Consider the following 20,906-nt stretch of genomic DNA (forward strand, 5'->3'; position numbering starts at 1 on the left):
AGCCAGTAAGCAGCACTCTGCCATGGAATCTGGATCAGCTCCTGCCTCCAGCTTTCTGAGATTCTGCCCTGATTTCCCTCAGCAATGGACTATGACCCGGAAGTGTTTGTGAAATAAATGCTTTCCTCCCCAAGCTGCTTTTAGTCATGATGTTTGATCACAGCAATAGAAAACCTAATGAAGATCCCTCCATGTATAATGTTTTACACTCACAAAGTTCTGGTGAGTATGTGGCTTGACGATTAAATGTCGGAACTGATCAGTTCTAATCATTCCACATCTGGGTGGAAGAAGACCGAGTACTTAGAATGCATGTCTCAGGGTGACTCCAGTGTTCCCTCCGTGGGCAGACACGGGAAGCAGGACTAAGCCTGCTAGAAGTGGAGTGAAGATGTGGGAAACCTGTGGTCTTTAGTAACAATGTTGAACACCTATGACAACAACAGGTGACCTCAATATTCTCTAAAGATGCCCCGAAGCCTTGGAAGACCCAAGTGTGTTTTGACTACTGCAGCAAATTCACTTGATGGAGTTGTTGAGTGTGTGTGTGTGGGGGGGGAGAATCTGCTGACTGTCACCATGCTGGGTTTCCTAATTTACATCGTAGAGGCCAAGAAGGCTATTAAAATGCTGGCTACAAATGAATCATCATGAAAAGGATTTTCTGAAGTGTTCTCACCTTATGTCCTGACAACTCAAAGTGGTGCTACCTAGTTGATTACAATATAGCAAACACAGCAAAAACACTGTGAAAATACTTTACAGAAACTTCTAAATGATAGACATGTGCATGTGTATATACATAGTTATTCTTTATTAAGGAGGAGTGTGGTATTGTGTTCCCCAAAATATTGTTCACCCTAATAAACTTATCTGGGGTCAGAGACAGAACAGCCACTAGATAGACATAGAGGATAGGTAATGGTGGCACTCACACCTTTAATCCTAGCATTCCAGAGACAGAAATTTGTCTGGATCTCTGTGAGTTCAAGGCCACAAGGGTACAGCCAAGCATGGTGACACACGCCTTTGATCCCAGGGGGTGATGACAGAAAGAAGAAAGATATATAAGGTGTGAGGACCAGAAACTAGAAGCGTTTGGCTGCGTAAGCATTTGGCTGGTTAAGCTTTCAGGCTTCTAGCAGCAGTTCAGCTGAGATCCATTCTGGATAAGGACTCAGAAGCTTCCAGTCTGAGGAAACAGGATCAGCTGAGGAACCGGCCAGGTGTGGTTTGTTCTGATCCTCTGATCTTCCAGCATTCACCCCTATATCTGGCCTGGCCTCAGGTTTGATACAGTGGAGGAGCCAATCTAGAATGTTGCTTAAGAAAGACAGTTATTTTCCCTGAATTCACTGCTAATTTTATTGGGGTTATATAAAAGGACAGCCCTGTCTTAGTCTTGGGAAACACTTGCTGATTCAGGTCAGAGGATCTTGACCTCATCCATTTACTCTCAAATCAAGTGGCAATTCCTTGTGAAGAGGTTAATGAAGAGCTTATTATGTTCTTCCTATAATTTTCCTATAAATACAAACTATTTCCAAATAAAAGCTACAACATGTACCTTCCCCAGTTTCTATTTTCAGCTATATAGGTTAGTTCAATTCCTACTCTTTTGACACGTCCTCATCTATAAAAGAGGATAAATTAATCAGCAGCAATCTCAAAGAAGTCAATGAAATGATCATGAACTCAGGCAAAGTCAATTACAGTTTAATAAAATCTTAAAAGTTATTTTCTTAGGTTTGAATTTGGTTTTGGACAATTACAACCAGTTAATTCATTACATGATATGTCCCACTGTGGTAATGCCATAATGCAGAAACTATATTTATTTAGTGGACATTTATACAAAATGATACTTAACTTTTGTAAATGCAAACACTGTAAACATGTCATGACAAAAATAATAAGACAAATTATAAAAAATCTATTAATCCAAAGATATTTACTAACTCAAACCAAATGTAGAAGCTGAAGGTATTAACATTTAATTAGAAACTGCAGAATTTTAATAGTCTCTCAAAAAACAGGAAAGACAGACCAAAGAAGAAGAAGACAGACAGAAAGAAAAAGAAAGAAAAAAGAATGAAAGGAAGGTAGGAAGGAAGGAAGGAAGGAAGGAAGGAAGGAAGGAAGGAAGGAAGGAAGGAAATAGGTATTGGAGGCCTGTTTTCCTAGATGCAGCCCAAATGTTAATAATTATTTTCACCATGTACAGACAATGAAACTTTTACTTTCCCTCGGTGTCAAGCAAGTGAGAGAAACATTTTTATCACTAGAGAAAATAAGTATTGGTACCTCCCCTTGAGCAGCTTGACAATGGGGTTGCAATTCAGACCAACACTAGTTTTCACATTACTGTTTTTCTTTTTTTCTCTTCTGAGGTTATATAATTACACCAGCAGCATTAATGTCTAACCTTAATTTTACCTAGAAATATTTTGAGGAGTTGACAAAAGTTAAACATTAAGATTTTTGAACATTAGGTGCTTTTGCCTTTAAATCATTGAAAACATTTAATTTGTGAAAGTAATCCCTGGAGCACATCTTTTAGCACAAAGAACAAGAAAATAAATAATATTTATTTTTTCACCTTCCTCAAAGGAACCCACTTTAGATAAGAATGCAAAGCACCAGACTGGCCTCTGATATTTATGGAGCCTTTCTCAAAAATGGCACATTCAATACACAAAATCCTTTCCCCCTGGTAGACAAAACACATCCCAAACACCCACAATTCCCATGACAAGGGTCATACTCCTATTCTAGTCTCATTTCTGTGGTCATGATAAACTACCTTATCAAGAAGCAACTTGATCACTCCAAGACCTTTATCATGAAGGGGTGTTGGATTTTGTCAAATGCCTTTTCTGCATCTAGTGAGATGATCATGTGGTTTTTTTGCTGAGTTTGTTTATATGGTGTATTACATTGATGGACTTTCTTTTGGACTTGCATCCCTGGGATGAAGCCTAGTTGATCATGGTGGATAATTGTTTTGATGTGTTCTTGGAGTCTGTTTGCCAGTATTTTATTGAGTATATTTGCATCAATGTTCATGAGGGAGATCGGTCTGTAGTTCTCTTTTTTTGTTGCATCTTTGTTTGGTTTAGGAATCAGGGTAATTGTAGCCTCATAGAAGGAGTTTAGTAATATTTCTTCTACTTCTATTGTGTGGAACAATTTAAAGAGTATTGGTATTAAGTCTTTTTTGAAGATCTGGTAGGGAACATACCTAAGCATAATAAAGGCAATCTATAGCAAGCCAACAGCCAACATCAAATTAAATAGAGAGAAACTCAAAGCAATACCACTAAAATCAGGAACAAGGCAAGGCTGTCCCCTCTCCCCTTACTTACTCAATATAGTACTTGAAGTTCTAGCCAGAGCTATAAGACAACATAAGGAGATTAAGGGGATACAAATTAGAAAGGAAGAAGTCAAGCTTTCCCTATTTGCAGATGACATGATAGTATACATGAGTGACCCCCAAAATTCAGTAAGGAACTGATACAGCTAATAAAAACCTTCAGCAACATAGCAGGATACAAGATCAACTAAAAAAAAAAAATCAGTACCCCTCCTTTATACAATAGACAAACAGGCTGAGAAGGAAATCAGAGATATATCACCCTTTACAATAGCCACAAATGATATAAAATACCTTGGGGTTACTCTAATGAAGCATATGAAGGACCTATATGACAAGAACTTTAAGTCCCTGAAGAAAGAAATTGAAGAAGATGTCAGAAAATGGAAAGATCTCCCATGCTCATGGATAGGCAGGATTAACATAGTAAAAATGGCGATCTTACCAAAAGCAATCTACAGATTCAATGCAATCCCCATCAAATTACCAACACAATTCTTCACAGATCTGGAAAGAATAATACTCAACTTCATATGGAAAACCAAAAACCCAGGATAGCCAAAAGAATCCTGTACAATAAAACAACCTCTGGAGGCATCACAATCCCTGACCTCAAGCTCTACTATAGAGCTACAGTAATAAAAACAGCTTGGTACTGGCATAAAAACTGACATGTGGACCAATGGAATCGAACTGAAGACCCTGACACTAACCCACACACCTCAGAACATACAATTTTTGACAAAGAAGCTAAAAATGTGCAATGGAAAAAAGAAAGCATCTTCAACAAATGGTGCTGGCATAACTGGATGTCAATGTGTAGAAGGCTGCAAATAGATCCATATCTGTCACTGTGCAAAAAGCTTAAATCCAAGTGGATCAAAGACCTCAACATAAATTCAGTTACTCTGAACCTGATAGAAGAGAAAGTAGGAAGTAGTCTTGAATGCACTGGCACTATAGATCACTTTCACTGAGAGAAACAATCAATCAATGGGATCTGTTGAAACTGAGAAGCTTTTGTAGAGCAAAGGACACGGTCAACAAGACAAAGCGACAGCCTACAGAATGGGAAAAGGTCTTCACCAACCCCACATCTGACAGAGGGCTGATATCCAGAATATATAAAGAGCTCAAGAAATTAGACATCAAAATGCCCAACAGTCTAATTAAGAAATGGGCTACAGAGAATTCTCAACAGAGGAAGTTAAAATGGCTGAAAGACATTTAAGGAATTGCTCAACATCCCTAATTATCCGGGAAATGCAAATCAAAATGACTCTGAGATAACACCTTACACCTGTCAGAATGGCTAAGATCAAAAACACAGAAGACAGCTTATGCTGGAGAGGATGTGGAGCAAGGGGAACTCTCCTCCACTGCTGGTGGGAATGCAAGCTTGTACAGCCACTTTGGAAATCAATATGGTGCTTCCTTAGAAAATTGGGAATCCATCTCCCCCAAGACCCAGCTGTAGCACTCTTGGGCATATACCCAAGGAATGCTCAATCATACCACAAGGGCATTTGCTCAGCTATATTCATATTAGCATTGTTTTTAATAGTCAGAACCTGGAAACTACCTAGATGTGTACATATACACAATGGAGTACTACTCAGCAGAGAAAAACAATGACATCATGAGGTTTGCAGGCAAATGGATAGATCTAGGAAAATCATCCTGAGTGAGGTAACCCAGACTCAGAGGGACAAACATGGTACTCACTGATAGGAGGATACTAGATGTAAAACAAAGATGATTAGACAGCTACACAACTCCAGGGAGGCTACCTAGAAAATGGGACCCTAGGAAAGACACAGGGATTGTCCCAATGACAGAGAAATGGATGAGATCTACATGAACAACCTGGATGAGAGTGGGGGTAATGAAGGGCAAGTTTCAAGGGAAAGGGAGCTTAGGGAAGCAGGAGATCCCAGCTGGATCAAGAATAGAAAGGGAGAACAAGGAATAACAGACCATGATAAATGATGACCACATGAGAACAGGAATAGGCAGAGTGCTGGAGAGGTCCCCAGAAATCCACAATGATACATCCTCTGTAGACTGCTGGCAATGGTCAAGAGAAAGCCTGATCTGACCTAGTCTGGTGATCAGATGGCCAAACACCTTAACTGTTGTGATGGAAGTGGATGCAGAGATCCTCTGCCAGGCCCCAGGTGGAGCTCCAGGAGTCCAATTGTTGAGAAAGAGGAGGGACTGTAAGAGCATGAATTGTTGAGACCAAGATTGGAGAGGCACAGGAACAAATAGCCAAACTAATGGAAGCACATGAATTATGAACCAAAGGCTGTGGAGCCCCCAGCTGGATCAGGCCCTCTGGATAAGTGAGACAACTGAATAGCTTGAACTGTTTGGGAGATACCCAGGCTGTGGGACCGGGACCTGTCCTTAGTGCATGAGCTGGCTGTTTGGAACCTTGGGCTTACACAGGGACACTTTGCTCAGCCTGGAAGAAGGGGACTGGACCTGTCTGTACTGAATTCATCAGGTTTAAATGAATCCCCAGGGGAGTCTTGGCCCTGGAGGAGATGGGAATGGAGGGGAGGGGATGGGGGGGAAGGTGGGGGCAGGGGCGGGAGGGGGGAGGATAGGGGAACCCATGGCTGATGTGTAAAATTAAAACACACACACACACACACACACACACACACACACACACACACACGAAATCAGTAAAACAACAACAACAACAACAAAACAAGGGTTCTTTTTAGCTTCTGTTCCCAGGTTCTGTTCCATCATTTTGTAGAAGCCAGAGCAGGGCCTTGAACAGTCACATCCAAAGTCAAGAGCAGAGAGAAATAAACTCGCACAGGATTCGTGCTCAGCCAACTTGCTCTACTCATGTAGTCCAGGGCCCAACCCCATGGATGGTGCTGCCCACTTTGAGGCTGTGATGTGAAGAGAGCCAGTTAAGGCAATCATGACTGTCTTCCACAGATATGCTCCCAGGTCACCCTGATCTCCAAGCGCCTCTCTCCCTCTGAGACTCCTTCCCCAGTTGGTTCTATGGTGGTGTCATGGTGACAGCTAAAACTCAGATATGACCAAATACCTTTTTTTTTTATATAATTTGTCTTTATGTGTATGAATGTTTTGCCTGTTTGTTTGTCTGTGAATCATGGGTATGTGTGCCTGGTGTCTGTAGTGGCTAGAACTGGGCATTGGATCCCCTGAGGCTGGAGTTACAAATGTGGATGCTGGGAATTGAACTTTGGTCCACTGGAAGACCAACCAGTGATCTTAACCACTGAGCCACTGAGCCATCTCTCCAGGCTCATCACTATCTTCTTGAATCTCAGAGAGGTAGAAATGTTGCATCCCTCGCAAAGAGGGGCATGTGCATATGTTTTATGTGCTCATGTGCTGAAGTGCATGTGTACATGTGCATGCATATGGAGGCTAGAAAATGACATCAGACATCTTTGTCAATCATTCTCCACCTTATTTTTGAGAATGGTCTCCACTTAACCTGGAGTTCACAGAGCTGGCTGATCAGTATCCCACAGACAGCTGCCTGCTTCCATCTTTCTGTCACTGGGATTATATGTGTGTGATGTCATGCTGGGTGTTATATTTATGTTGGTGCTCAGCCTCTGGGTGAAGATTCTCATGCTTGCACGGTAGCACTTTACCAGTGAAGAGGTCTCCAGATTTTAAAATCTAAACTTCAAACTTTCTACAAGGTTCTCTGCATAACATAAGGAATCCTGTTTATGAAAACCCAATTTAAAAGAATGTAGATGATCACACACAATGTCATTAAAACTGGACACACACACCACTACCCACCCTGCCCCCTGGCTCTGAAAATGAACAGGAATGAACTAAGATGGTCTGGAAAATGCAGGACATGAGATTATTACATTAATAATAAATTTTCCACAAGCTGATGGTTTAGTGATACACAATAGAAGAAGAAATTACTAGAGACATTTATTGCTTAGGACCAACCACTCCCTGAAGACTAGGTTATTATGGTGCTCTCAGGATGCAGAGAACTTCATGATTCTTAAAAGAGAAACATGTGAGTACATAATAAAAAAGTTGCCAACCCCTAAAGCTATCGGCTTTAGACAACATATTAAAATATATATCTACCTGAAGATCAAAAGCACAGAGAGTCTACTCTGGGGTTTTAATAGCAATTTCTCAGACTTCACTTAAGAGCAAATATTTCATTCCACGTATTTGATGTAAAATTAACCAAGTCATTTTCTTAAAAGAAAGGCAAATAAGGATTAGTCCTATGTATTCCATTTTGATTTAGCTCAGAAGAGGGATCCATGACCCAAAGGAGTTTGTAGAAGGTAGTTTTAAATCAGCATTGCTTCTAAATGAATGTATTTTGTGTCTAGCGACTAAGGTTGTGAAAGAAAATCTGGTATTACAGAGTGTTCTCTCATTGGCAGGATGGTGTCCTAGTAAATTTGAGGGCGAGAACAGCCATGGATTTGGAGTCAGTGATGCTGGGGTTCAGACTCCAGTTTGAACTCTTTGGAGTAAAGTGACACAAGAAAGTTTTCTTTTAGCCAACATGGTGGAGGCCCACACAGCATCTCTCCTACTGTTCCTTCCCTTCCAGCATAACCCTGTTATCTATGCACACCTGCCTGCCTGAATAGGACCAAACGTCAAGTTTATATATAAAATCCTTTCATCAATGACTGATTCAGTTGTGGGCTCATGAACACTTTGAGGCAACTAGAAATAAGGAAGGGTTTGCTGGGGTTTGTGAAGAAAGTTAATTCTTTCCATCTCTGACCCGGTCCAGAAGTGGTTCTGTCCACTTTGGGCATGTCTCAATTTATGATGTAATCCCTGAAGGTATGGCATTTATCCAACAGCTAGACTTAGGTTGAGATCAATACACTGAGCTAAGCTGGGTTAAGATACTCATGGGAAAATGAGGTCAGGACCAGAGGATTAGCTGTTCTGTCTCTAGACATAGATCTGTGGACCAAGAATGCCAAAGAGCTCAGGCCACATTAGTGGGGTTTTTGATATTTGTAGCGGAAAGAACTTGAGGCTTTCATGGTTTCTCATCTGTGAAATCAGAAAACTACCTTGAGATCTTGAGAAAATCCATAGTAACACATGAAAGCATTTTAGAGAGCTTGTCATGGCACAAATCTTTAATGCATGATAACGAAGTTTGGATATTGTCTGCCTACATTCTACAAACTTGCTATTAGTTTTGTTTACAATTAGCCTTGATTTTTGATTATCCATATTTCCAAATCAAATGAGACCAGTAGTATTAACCACCAAAGAACACAGTAGTAGCTGAGCTAAAAGTGTTAAAGTTCTTTGAGGTCAGCCAAAGACAGAGAATATGATAATAGTTCAGTGATATTTTATTGGATATCACACACACACATACACACACACACACCTTTAAAAGCACCATGGGTTCTTAATTTTCCACAAACACTCATTTTTTTTTTTAAATAGAACTCTGGGGGCTGGAGAGATGGCTCAGAGGTTAAGAGCACTGGCTGCTCTTCCAGAGGTCCAGAGTTCAATTCCCAGCAACCACTTGGTGGCTCACAACCATCTGTAATGAGATCTGGCGCCCTCTTCTGGCCTGCATGCTGTATACATAATAAATAAATAAAGCTTAAAAAAAAAACCTCTAGAGTATATAATACATTGGATGCTTCAAAATATAAAATACAATAGTAAAACATATAAAATTATAAAACATATATAAATTGTTATATAAAATATATAAAAACACATATAAAATATACATATTGGTCCTAACATGATAATGTTTCAAGCTAGAAAATAAGAATATAAAAGTTCTGATAAAGAATATGATGGTAAAATAAAAATCCAATGTGATGATGGTAAAGTTCTAAAATTTTAAACATTGCAGTAAATATTTTTCAAATAAGTACCACCAGTATCAATGAAACTGAACAGTATAAAATGCTAGCTCACAGCTTTTGGACATCTATTCCATTCTGTACTTGAATCTAGATTCTGATACTTGAATATCATATGATATTAGGTAAATTTCTTAGCCTCGATTTTCTCACATGTACAGTGGAAATAATGTGGACAATTGTGGTGGTACACGCCACTTGAAAAGTGGAGACAAGAGACTAAGAATTCAAGGCTAGTATGAGCTATATAAAACCTGCCTCAAAACAAGCAAAGATATTAAGTATAGATCGACCTAAAAATCACCATAAAAAGTGTGTCATAAAGATAGAAGAAAAAATAATGCACCACAAAGACTTTAATTTTAAATAAGATAACTACAGTTTCTGTGTAGTTGCCAAGTGGACTGTGGTAAGAGCCAGCTGTTTCATGTTTGGATATGTATCCTAGGGTCAGCATACTCAATACTTGCCCCTGGGAAGAGGTAAGGCCCTGATCCCCAGACTGGACAGTCCAGTTCTCTAGCCCACTAGGCCCCCAGGCACATTCCATGCCCCTCCCCTACAGCATTGCCTCCTCTCCCACCCCCTTTTGAACCACCACCTGTGGCACCAGCGACCACCAGAGGAGCCATATGGCCCTCTTTCACCAATTGGGAAGAGCGACCACCACCGGAGTCATATGCCACCCCCCACCTCATGCCCCCAACAATTAGGAGGAGGTAAGGCCCTGATCCTGCACCTCCTGCACTGATTGGGAAGAAGAGCAACCACAGGAGCCTCAGACCCCATCAGCACCAATTAGAAGAGCGACCCAGAGCACCTGTATAGATTAAAGGAAGAGATGGGTAGATGGCAGTGTAAGAACATGTTAAACAACATAAAGAGCAATAGGGCACCACTAGAAACTAGTGACTCTACAACAGCAAGACCTGAATATCCCAAAGCAGATGATCCAGGAGAAAACAAACTTAAAAACAACTTTGTGAAGATGATACAGGTCCTAAAAGAGGAAATGAAAAATTCCCTTACAGAAATGGAGGAAAATACAAACAAAAAATTGGAAGAAATCAAGAAATCCCTTAAAGAAAGCCAAGAAAACCCCCCAAAAACAATCAAACAGGTGAAGGAAACAGTTCAAGACTTGAAAATTGAAATAGAGGCAATGAAGAAAACACAAGCTGAGGGAATTCAGGAAAATGAAAATCTGAGTAAACAAACAGGAACTACAGAGGCAAGTATAACCAAGAGAATGCAGGAGATCAAAGAGAAAATCTCAGGCATTGAGGATACGATAGAAGAAATAGATTCATCAGTCAAAGAAAATGTTAAATCCAGCAAATTTTTAGCACAAAATATCCAGGAAATCCGGGATACTATGAAAAGACCAAACCACAGGGATAGAAGAAGGAGAAGAATTCCAGCTCAATGGCACAGAAAATATATTCAACAAAATCATAGAAGAAAACTTTCCCAACCTAAAGAAAGACATGCCCATGATGGTACAAGAAGCTTATAGAACACCAAATAGACTGGCCCACAAAAAATTCCCTTGCCACATAATAATAAAAACACTAAACATACAGAATAAAGAAAGAAAGTTAAGAGCAGCAAAGAAAAAAGGTCAAGTAACATATAAAGGCAGATCTATCATAATTACACCCAACTTACCCATGGAAACTCTGAAAGCCAGAAGGTCCTGGACAGACATTCTGCAGACACTAAGAGACCAAAGATGCCAGCCCAGATTACCATACCCAGCAAAATTTTCAGTCACCATAGAAGGAGAAAACAAGATATTCCATTACAAAACTAGATTTAAACATACATATCCACAAATTCAGCCCTACAGAAAGTACTAGAAGGTCAGCATAACCTAAGGATGCAGGCTCGTCCATGTTCATGGCTTCTCTATTTACAATAGGCAGAAAACAGTACCCGCTTAGATGTCCACTAACAATGAATGGGTAAAGAAAAGGTGCTACATTTACACAATGGAATCTCATGAGACCATGCAGAAAAATAAAACAATGGAATTTTGCAAAAAAAATTTGTGGAGCTGTAAATAATTATTTTGAACAAATAAGCCTGATTCAGAAAAGCAAATACCATGTTTTCTCTCATATGAAGAAGTTAGGTTTAAATGTGTATAGGGATGTATATATAAATATATTTACATGTGTGCATAGACATAGATCATGAACAGAGAAAGGGAATCATGAGGCAATAAAGACCATAAAGGGTAGCAGAATGCATGTGTCATGAAAAAACAGTGGTGGACTGAGGATGGAAGAGAACCAACAGACATGGGCTTAGGGGAGGAGATAAAAAGGAAACCAAAATGCATCAAATTTGTTTGGGCTGGGGAAGCTGCTCAGTGGAGGAGCATTTGTCTAACATGTGCAAGTCCTGAATTTATGCTCCAGCACTGAAAAAAAATTGTGGAGTAAAGGATCTAAAGAGAAACATAGCATGTGTTTCCCGTGTTTAAAACAACTTAAGAAATAAAAGAAAATGAAAAAAATAAACATTGAAGATCCCCTCAGGAATCCAAAGGCTGGTTCTCTGAGATGTCAATTGAGAAAGAAGATACAAGTGTTTCCAAGAAACAAAAGATGGAGGGAATCGCAGAAGACAACACAGCATTAGAGGAAGATGGAAGTTATGAACAACTCTGCAATGCTCAGTTTTACCACCTACAGTAAGAGGATATGCTATTTTCAGGGCACACATTATGCTCTAGAAAATAACAGGCCAAATTGTCCCATGTCTATTCAAGAAATTGCTTGAGATTAAATCTTCCCTCATGGAAAATTATATCCCAAGTGATTTTGCTGGTAAATTTTACCAAACATACAAATGGCAAAACAATAAACTAGCACAAAATCTTTCAGAATAGTAAAACACACATACATGGTATATGGTTAGTATCCATACTTTCTTGTTTCAAAACTTATGCCATCATACAACAATGAAAATAAAATATTGACATAAAAACAGATAAATCAATGGAAGTAGATAGAACCCACAAGTAAATAAGACTAAATATCCCTTTAGTTAAGTTTATTGGATAAGTTGTAGATATGTGCAAAATGTTTTTGATATATGTAAAATACTAACTTTGAACTTTACCTCATACCTTAAATATACACAAAATGTAATGATCTCAAAGTGGCTCAGACCTAAAATGGAAGAACCAAGCTTTGAATCCCCTAAACAAAAACACAGAAGATCTCAGTGACCTTGGATTTGAGAAAGAGTTTGTGATTTCAAACAGAAATTATGAGAACTCAGCAGATTAGAATTAAGTAAATTTTAAAATTTCATCAGTCAACTAGTTGTTAAAGATGTTAGTTATACACTGACCATGTGACCTAATCATTCCCACACTAGATTTTGCCCCATAGAAATAACAATGCACAGTCAGAGAAACTTGGACACAACTGTTGGTGATAAGTTTATTAGTAGCATCCACAACCATTAGACAACAAAATTGTATATAAACAGGTGAGGGTATAAACAGATTGTGGTATATTTACATAACAAGATTCCACCCAGAAAATAAAGAAATGAACTCCTGATACACAAACAAAAATCAACCTTCATAGTATCATTTTGAGAAAAAGAGTAAGACAGCACATGATTATACATAACATGATTTCATTTGTACAAAATTCTAAAAAAATGTAAACAGTCTTTATTGTAAAAATGTAAGCTAGTCTATAGAAAAGCAGATCTTAGGAACTAGGGTAGAAACATCAAGCAGTAAGAAGAACTGATTACAAAATAGCACAAGGAAACATTGGCGGGGGGGGGGGGGGGGGGGGGGGGGTGGGGGGTGGGAGGCAATTGGATGTGCCTATTGATAGTGGAGATGGCTTCATGAGGATGCACAGGTCAAAGCTTTGCAAGTTGTACACTTTCAGTATACTCGGTCGGTTAGTGTCACTTGTAGCTATGGCCTTGGCTTTTCTTTTCCCTCTGTACTTGCATACTGGGGGGCAATGGCTTTATAGTCAGACATGAGAGTTTGGATGCTACCTTTGCTCCTATAATGCAACCTTATGTAAATTACTTACAATTTTGTGTCTCAGATTCTATTTTTATGTGAGTAATACTTTATATGAGAATAAGAATCTATATGCCCAGGGCTGTGTGATGACATGTTTTATCCCTAAGCTCACTCTCATTACCCTCTCCTAAGTAGACATGCTTCTTGTATTTCACATATGACTTTGATAAATATGCATTAAAGTATATACTTTTAAGTAACAGAATGGCATTGATAAAGTTCATTTCTCCTTTATGCTAAAACTTTAAGACCTATCATTATTATATCTCCCTATAGCAAGTTGCTTCTAACAGCTGTATTATTTTTTCATATTATGTAACCACCAAAATTAACTCATTAATTTCCCAAGATGAAAAATTCTTTGTCTAATTGTCTGTCTCAATATCTGTCTTCTGGAAGTTCTCAGGCACATAAAGCCTAAAGTGAGATGGCTGGGCCATAGGACAGCTGTGGGATGAATTTTACTCAGCACTTCCAAACTGCTTTCCAAAATGTTGAATTAATTTATACACTAGGACTTAATGATGTCACTAACTTTTGCCGATACAATGGATGTAGCATTCACTCCAATTTTCACTTCTCAGTATATTAGTCAGTTTTGATACTTCTTGTTCTAATTAGCTACCCAGGTTTTTCCTTAGCAAACCACAGCCATGTCAACATTTGCTCACTTAAAATTTTTACTTGTTGATGGCAGTTCCCTGAATGTCTGTCATAAGGCTATGAGTACTGATAGGTCATTTATTAAGTAGAAATATTGCATTTTAATATAGTCACATCTGTCATTTGTTAGCTTAGTTACTTAAAATAATTACCCTTGGTCATGTGCAGAAGTGCAACATTTAACTATGTATTTTTCTTTCTTTTAGCTTTATGCTGTTACTTTGCTATCATCTAATCTATCTGGAGCCTGACTTCTCATCCCCCATGGTGTTGTAGAGGTATACACTTCTTCCCATGCAATGATCTGTGTTCCAAAACTCCCTTTTAAAGAGTCTGGCTGTCTGTTGTGACTGGAGAGATGGTTCAGCAGTTAAGACCATTGGCTGCTCTTCCAGGGAACACTGGTTCAGTTCTCAGCACCCACATGGCTGCCCATGGTTCGTCTCTACCCCCAGTTTCAGGGGATTGGATACTCTCACACAGACATACATGCAGGCAAAACATCAATGCACATAAAATAAATTTAAATAAATTACTTAAAAAAGAGTTTGACTATCTCCATTACATAAGCAATGCATCTTTACCACTCACCACTTGAATATTTTTATAGAAAGAAGAATGATCCTAGAAGAGTAATAACCCAGAGTAATAAAAGTCAAGAGGTGTTTTTATCCAGCTTGCAGAAGCACATATAAACAGGAAATATTAAACAATCTGGATTTTTGGATTACATATAGAGAAGTATGCTTCCTATGTCTATTAGATATAACAGATTTTTGCAATGTCTTCAATGTTTAATAGCAAAATAACATTTCCATATAATATTGTGTAAATAAAATATTGTATATGTCACATCAAAACTATACTTCTGCAATAGTTTAAGATCATAGCATATCTACTATATGCAATTTTTAAAATTTTACCAAAGTTTCCTCAATTTCCTGAAATGATTCAGAATACTTGACAAGATAAGTCATTTAACTAGCAAGATTTTTTGTAAGCAAGGAAAAAGGTATAAGCAAAAGTGGATCTGATTTATGGCAATTCAGTATTCTATACAAAGAAAGTTCTCAGGGAAAAGAATACCCTTGATTATCTGTTGAGACTCCATACATTTACTAAGTTTAAATTTACATGTGGTGTGAAATCTTTCATGAAACACAGTCTCTGTCTTTGCCTTTCTTTGAGAGTTAAAAATAAAAACTATACCTTCATCCACAGAGTCCTTCTCACATGCAGCACTATCAATGATGAACTGGAATGTGTACTTCTTATTTTCCTTTGGATTTGGTAAGAAATTATTTTGGAATTTTATTGTTCTGTTACATTGTCCAATGATGCTGATCAATAAACAGAAAATAAAATCAAGCAACCTAGTATTTCTCTTAGAACCTTGAAGCATGTGGGATCCTAAAACTCCTAACTGAAAGTCTACCATTACCTAGCACTAGTATTCAGACTACCTATTTTAATGCCTGTAGATAGATTCAAATTTAGTAGCAGAATATCAAATTCAACCCACCTACCAGCAGTTAAGTAATGCTCACCACACAGAGACTCCTTGACAGTGTTATCATATGCAGAATCTATAAGTCTAAAGGAGTTGATGGTCATTTTTTGTGTGTGTGTTAATCTTGGTGGAAACTTGAGATAGTATTATCCACCATTAAGAAACAAAAAGAACTGAGTTTTGTTTTACAAATTATGTAGCTGATATACAGGAATTACCATAATTCATATGCTGGCATATTTTAGAATGTTTTTAGCCATTTTGATTTTGGGAACCAAAAAGCATTATTGGCAAATCACAGGGAACAGAGGGAGAGTGATGATTACCCAGGTAGGAAATATCAAGATGCAAATGAGCCACCCACTCTTGTTAGGTGTGGACTCTTCTAAAGAGAGTTTGAGTAACAGCAAGGAGCCCCAAATAACTGCAAAATTACAACTACAGACCCATGTGGGAAGTAGATTCAAAGTAGGAATGTGTTGGAGACACACAGGTGGCCTACGATGCATCCAGTTCCCAACATAAAACATGAGATTTTACGAACAGCGTATCAGCTTTGGGAACTGCAAACGATTAGTCATAGTTCTTTTTGCCTCATGGCAGTGAATTGCTGCAAGTTTCACACTATAATCAAAGCACCAAAAAAGCTACAAACTCCATCCTGTAGCTCTGTAGAGGAGGCACCAGAGGAGCTGACTACCACATTCAGGAATCTCAGGGACTCTTCTGACTAAGGCTGTGTTCATCCAAGTAGAGTTGTGGGAAAACTTCAAACACAATCCAGTTTGACAACACAAACATGAAACAAGAAATGGATTGATGATTTGCATGTGGAGAACTCTGTGCTTTTCTACGTAGAAGTTTCAAGAATTTTTTTCTACTGAATTTTTGTTGAAACAGGGTTATCATCAAGATCATTAATTTCATGTTATCCTGAGAATTTCTGAAATCCACATGTGACACTGAAGAGCTATTTTTTATATATATTTAACATCTCCTGAGTTAAAATAGTATTTTATATGGGAAAACACTAAGTAAGTTCAGAACTTCCTGACCAGACACATCTTTTGCCAGAACATTTTACAGCATCCCTACATTTTTTTTAATTATTTAAGTCAGTATAGTCTACTACTTTTGTTCCTTAATCATGTATTTCTAATACTATCAAAAAACTTTGTTTCTACTAGCCATAAAATATTTTGAGAAACATTTTATTAACTATAAAAAGGACAGTTTTCTGATATACTTTAAAAAATATTTCTTTGCTAATAGCATGATTGAAACATGACCAATGTTGCTAGGAGATATTTAAAGCTAATTAAATCCATTAGCAGCAGCATAAAAGAGCATCTATTCACCAGAAGAAGAAAGATAATAAATAAATTTGATTTTATGTAACAAAAAGCCTTTTACCTTTTGAAAAATATTTATATATGAATCTTTGATAAATTTAAAAGCTAGTAAGATTAATTTGCTATAAAAGAAAAAAAGAAATGTGAACTTGAAATAACATCACAAATGTCAAATACAAGGTTATATCAGAATGAAGAATTCATGGCACAGTGTTTCCTCACAAAAAACATTTGATATACAACAACCTGGCTCAGGTAAGAATTAAAAATGAAATTTATAGCTATCTTGGCATGTGGACCTCATCTTCTATACTCCTATTAGATTTCTTGGGAATATCCATGGATAAGCAGGAATGCACGCACATGAATATTTATTGTCAAATAACTTAATAAATGTGTTATGACTTACATGAAGTGATGTCACTGGGACATCAACAAAGAGTGTAAAATGCTCATATTTGTTTACTCAAATTTTACTCTAGACTGATGCTTACAGATGTAATTTTTCATGAAAACATTCATCTCTCCTTGGAGAAATATGTTCAGTGTTTTCATCCCAAGTCTTCCTTTTGAAGCGACTGGGTCTAAATTACTCCCACTTGACCAGTGTGTGCAAAAGCCATCACCCTCACCCACTGTACTCTCCCCCAGTATGGAGTTTGTAGGGCAGCTTCCCTGCTCTGCCTTCGAGCACACTTGTTTTGATAATCAGAATCAAGGAAACAGCATTCTCTTCCTGTTACATCCCCTCTACCTAGAATCCCCTTAGTTTGCTAAGTAAGACTTGACTATTTTCTAGTCTTGATTCTGGAACCATCTCTTCTCTAAAGTAGTTACATCTAAGTTGATTCTACTAGAACAGACTTAACTCTTCTTGTCTATGGTCCTTCCGGTACTGTGTTTGTGACAGTCATATTGACAATTCTGGGATCTTATCAATTAATGACAGGTACCTGCTTTTCTGCCAGTGGCAATATCTTCATACCCTCCCACAGAGCCTGGTCCCAGGGCTGGACATCAAACAGCTGTTCAATATTTTTAAAAATTGGATGAGTAACTTTCCAGACAAGATAACAGATGTGAAGTAGTGAGTATTGTAACTACTTACATCACTGAGTGGATCCTTTCGGGAGTCGGGGGTATGGGAAGAAAAGCAGGAAGTTAGTATAAAATGATAAAGGCAAAGAAAATGTAGACAACAGGGGCAAGAAAACGCCCCAAATCCAACCAACACCTCAATGCAGCTAACGTCATAAGAGAACTGAATCAAAGATAGGCACATTGCCAAGTAAAAAAGATTTTTCTTCCTGAATAATCAGCACTTTCCTGTTTAATGATATATTTTTGTATGTACTCGTTCAGGAGAGAGAAAATAATAGGAAGATATTATTAACAAGGGAGGGCTGTGAGAAAGAAATCAACGAGTCCTTGTGATTCAGCCATTCTCTTCAGGAAGGATCTTTGGCTCACTTCATTACCTCTCTGGCAAAAGTGGAAATGGCTATTACAAATAGCAACAAGAAAACATTCGGTAAGTCCCTGCCTCAACTCAAATTCTGTGCCAAGAGGCTTTAAAAAATTATCTCATTTCACTTGTCTGAGACTGGTATCATGATCTCCATTTTCAGGGAAAGCTGAAGAGTGGAATGAGTGGCTAGTGGAGGCTGCAAAGTTAGTGGGGAGCTTTGGTCTAGCCAAGTTTGGGAGCTCTTTTGTAATCCTCCACTCTCTGTGCCTTCCTCCTCTAGTGTTTGGCAAAACCACAACTCACCTATCATATCCTATTAAAACTATTCTCACATTAAGAAACTTTAGGGCATTTCACATTTGCTGAATTGCACTTTGAGGATCCCTTTCATATGGAGCTGGAGCATCTGGCTATATTCTTTGGGCATCTGGTGGAAACCACGCTTAGGTAACTTGTTGTCATAGTAGTGGTGACTGACAGGTATTTCTTCTATAGTCTTAGAGAAAGGCCAGAATCCATAAAGCTTCACATTCTCACACAACTCCACAGCGACACTTGCAATCATCAGGCCTGAGGACAGGCGGTATGCTGTCACCCCTTTAGTTCTCCAGAAGGTAGCAAGACGTCTCAGGTACAGGGGATGGAAGAAGAGAACCTTTTGCCTAACTTTGGACTCTTTGAGAGTTTCATAGACTTTTAAAGAGATGCCTGTGTTGGCCCTGTAGGAAAAGGCTGGCAGGAGAAGGAAGGCATCTCCATAGTTGGAAATATCCTCCAGAAACCTTGCTTTCTTCTCCTTCAAGTTCTTGTATCTGCCAAATTAAAAAAACATAATCATCATTATCATAATGCAATAACAATAATAATAAAAGCAATAATTTTGGTTATGTGATGTGGAATATATATCTGGTCAAAAAATGCAACCATTTATATCCATTATATTAAAAAGTCAAACCATTGACTTAGAAACATCAATCAAGTATCAAGTAAATATCAGTACCTGGTCTTCAATCCTCTTTCTTGATCCACAGAGATTATTAGTAGATAGACATTTATTCTATTATTTTATATTACAAGCCAGCAACACTATCTAATGTTGCTTTGCCTTTTTAGTACCTTTAAACTTACTTATAACCAAATACCATGACCTATACATATTTAAAAGTTATAAGCTATGCATCTATTATACATATTCAGTCACTAAATAGCTTTGTTTAGAGAGTGTATGCCTGCCTGAAAATATACATGTATATATTCTGTTATAATTTCCTTCCTGATTTGCTCTATCACCCTCTATGCTTCACAGGACACCTCAGGAAGAACTCTTTCAAGTAAAGTTTTTTAACAATTAGCTTTTGGAAGGCAGCTACACTGCTTAGTTTTCACTCAAATTCTAGAACAATTTGAGGAGTCTATTCTATTACTAATTATTAGCAGTCTCTCTCTCCTTCCTCCCCCCTCTCTCTCTCGCTTTTGTTTTAGTTTTTAGTTTTTCAAGACAGGGTTTCCCTGTGTATCCCTGGCTGTCCTGAAACTCACTCTGTAGACCAGGCTGGCCTCAAATCACAGACATCTACCTGCCTCTGCCTCCTGAGTGCTGGGATTAAAGGTGTGTGCCACCACCTCCTGGCTAGCAGTCTCTTTTTGACAGAAAAAAAAATTGAGCAAAGTATATGTGGAATTTTTATGAACGAATCAACATTCTGTAACAGTTACATCACAGGAACCACGGGAAAGTACTTTGAATAACAAACTACAGAAAGTGAAAGCCAACAGTGCTTCGTCCGACTATGAAGGCTTCCTCCCAAACTTTCATAAACAGTTTTGGCCAAAAAGCACCAAGTATCAAGGGAAAGGTGTACATAACATGAAGACTCTGAAAGGAAGTGGAAGAAACCGTGTTCCCTAGTTTTTAAGTTGGAGCGGTAAATTCTCCTTTGATTAGAAACATGTAGCTTGGGATACTAGAAATACAGCTGAGTCATTCTTCTGATGAAGCATAGCCTGGATGAGATGTCAGACTTTGCAGATGTAGTCTTTGGTGTGTTTCCCCAGAAGCTGGCTCAGCTGTGCGGCATGTCAGCCTCAGCAGTGGGAGAAATGTGTGAAGGGATCAGACAGTGTTCTGAGGAGTTAGGCAACCTGCAGGCACTCACTTCAGTGTTATGATGCTGGGATTGACAGTCACAAGATTCGTTTTGCTTCCAACATCTTTACTAGCATTCCCTGTGATTGGGGGGAGGTTGCACCTGGAATAAGGAAGGAAAAATATTTTCAAAATACAACCTATAAAAAGCAGATTACACACACACACACACACACACACACGCACGCACGCACGCACGCACGCACGCACGCACGCACGCACGCACACACATCTGATAACTGTTGTAATTGTAGAGGAAACCAGTGCTGTTATGAGAACTTCAGATCCACCTGGTGGCCACTGGAAAATATCAAGAAGTACTGGACTATAAGATGATGTTTCAACATTGTACATTTCCTGTGATTTTAACATTTTCATTGACATTTTCAAATATTAAAACCAGATATGGC

General features: G+C 38.4%; 1 protein-coding gene across 1 annotated transcript in view; it reads right to left on the reverse strand.

Moving 5' to 3' along the window:
- Window positions 1–16,989: 16,989 nt before the first annotated feature.
- The window catches only part of St8sia6 (ST8 alpha-N-acetyl-neuraminide alpha-2,8-sialyltransferase 6), a 137,886-nt gene continuing 133,969 nt past the window's right edge, over window positions 16,990–20,906 (reverse strand). The window contains exons 7-8 of the mRNA XM_036188388.1: window positions 20,507–20,599; window positions 16,990–19,162 (exon numbers count right to left, since the gene is read on the reverse strand). Of these exons, the coding sequence (XP_036044281.1) occupies window positions 18,694–19,162; window positions 20,507–20,599 (562 nt within the window). The 3' untranslated portion in view covers window positions 16,990–18,693. The remainder of the gene's footprint in view (window positions 19,163–20,506; window positions 20,600–20,906) is intronic.

The sequence above is a fragment of the Onychomys torridus genome, chromosome 5 (genome assembly GCF_903995425.1).
Source record: "Onychomys torridus chromosome 5, mOncTor1.1, whole genome shotgun sequence".
NCBI lineage: Eukaryota > Metazoa > Chordata > Mammalia > Rodentia > Cricetidae > Onychomys > Onychomys torridus.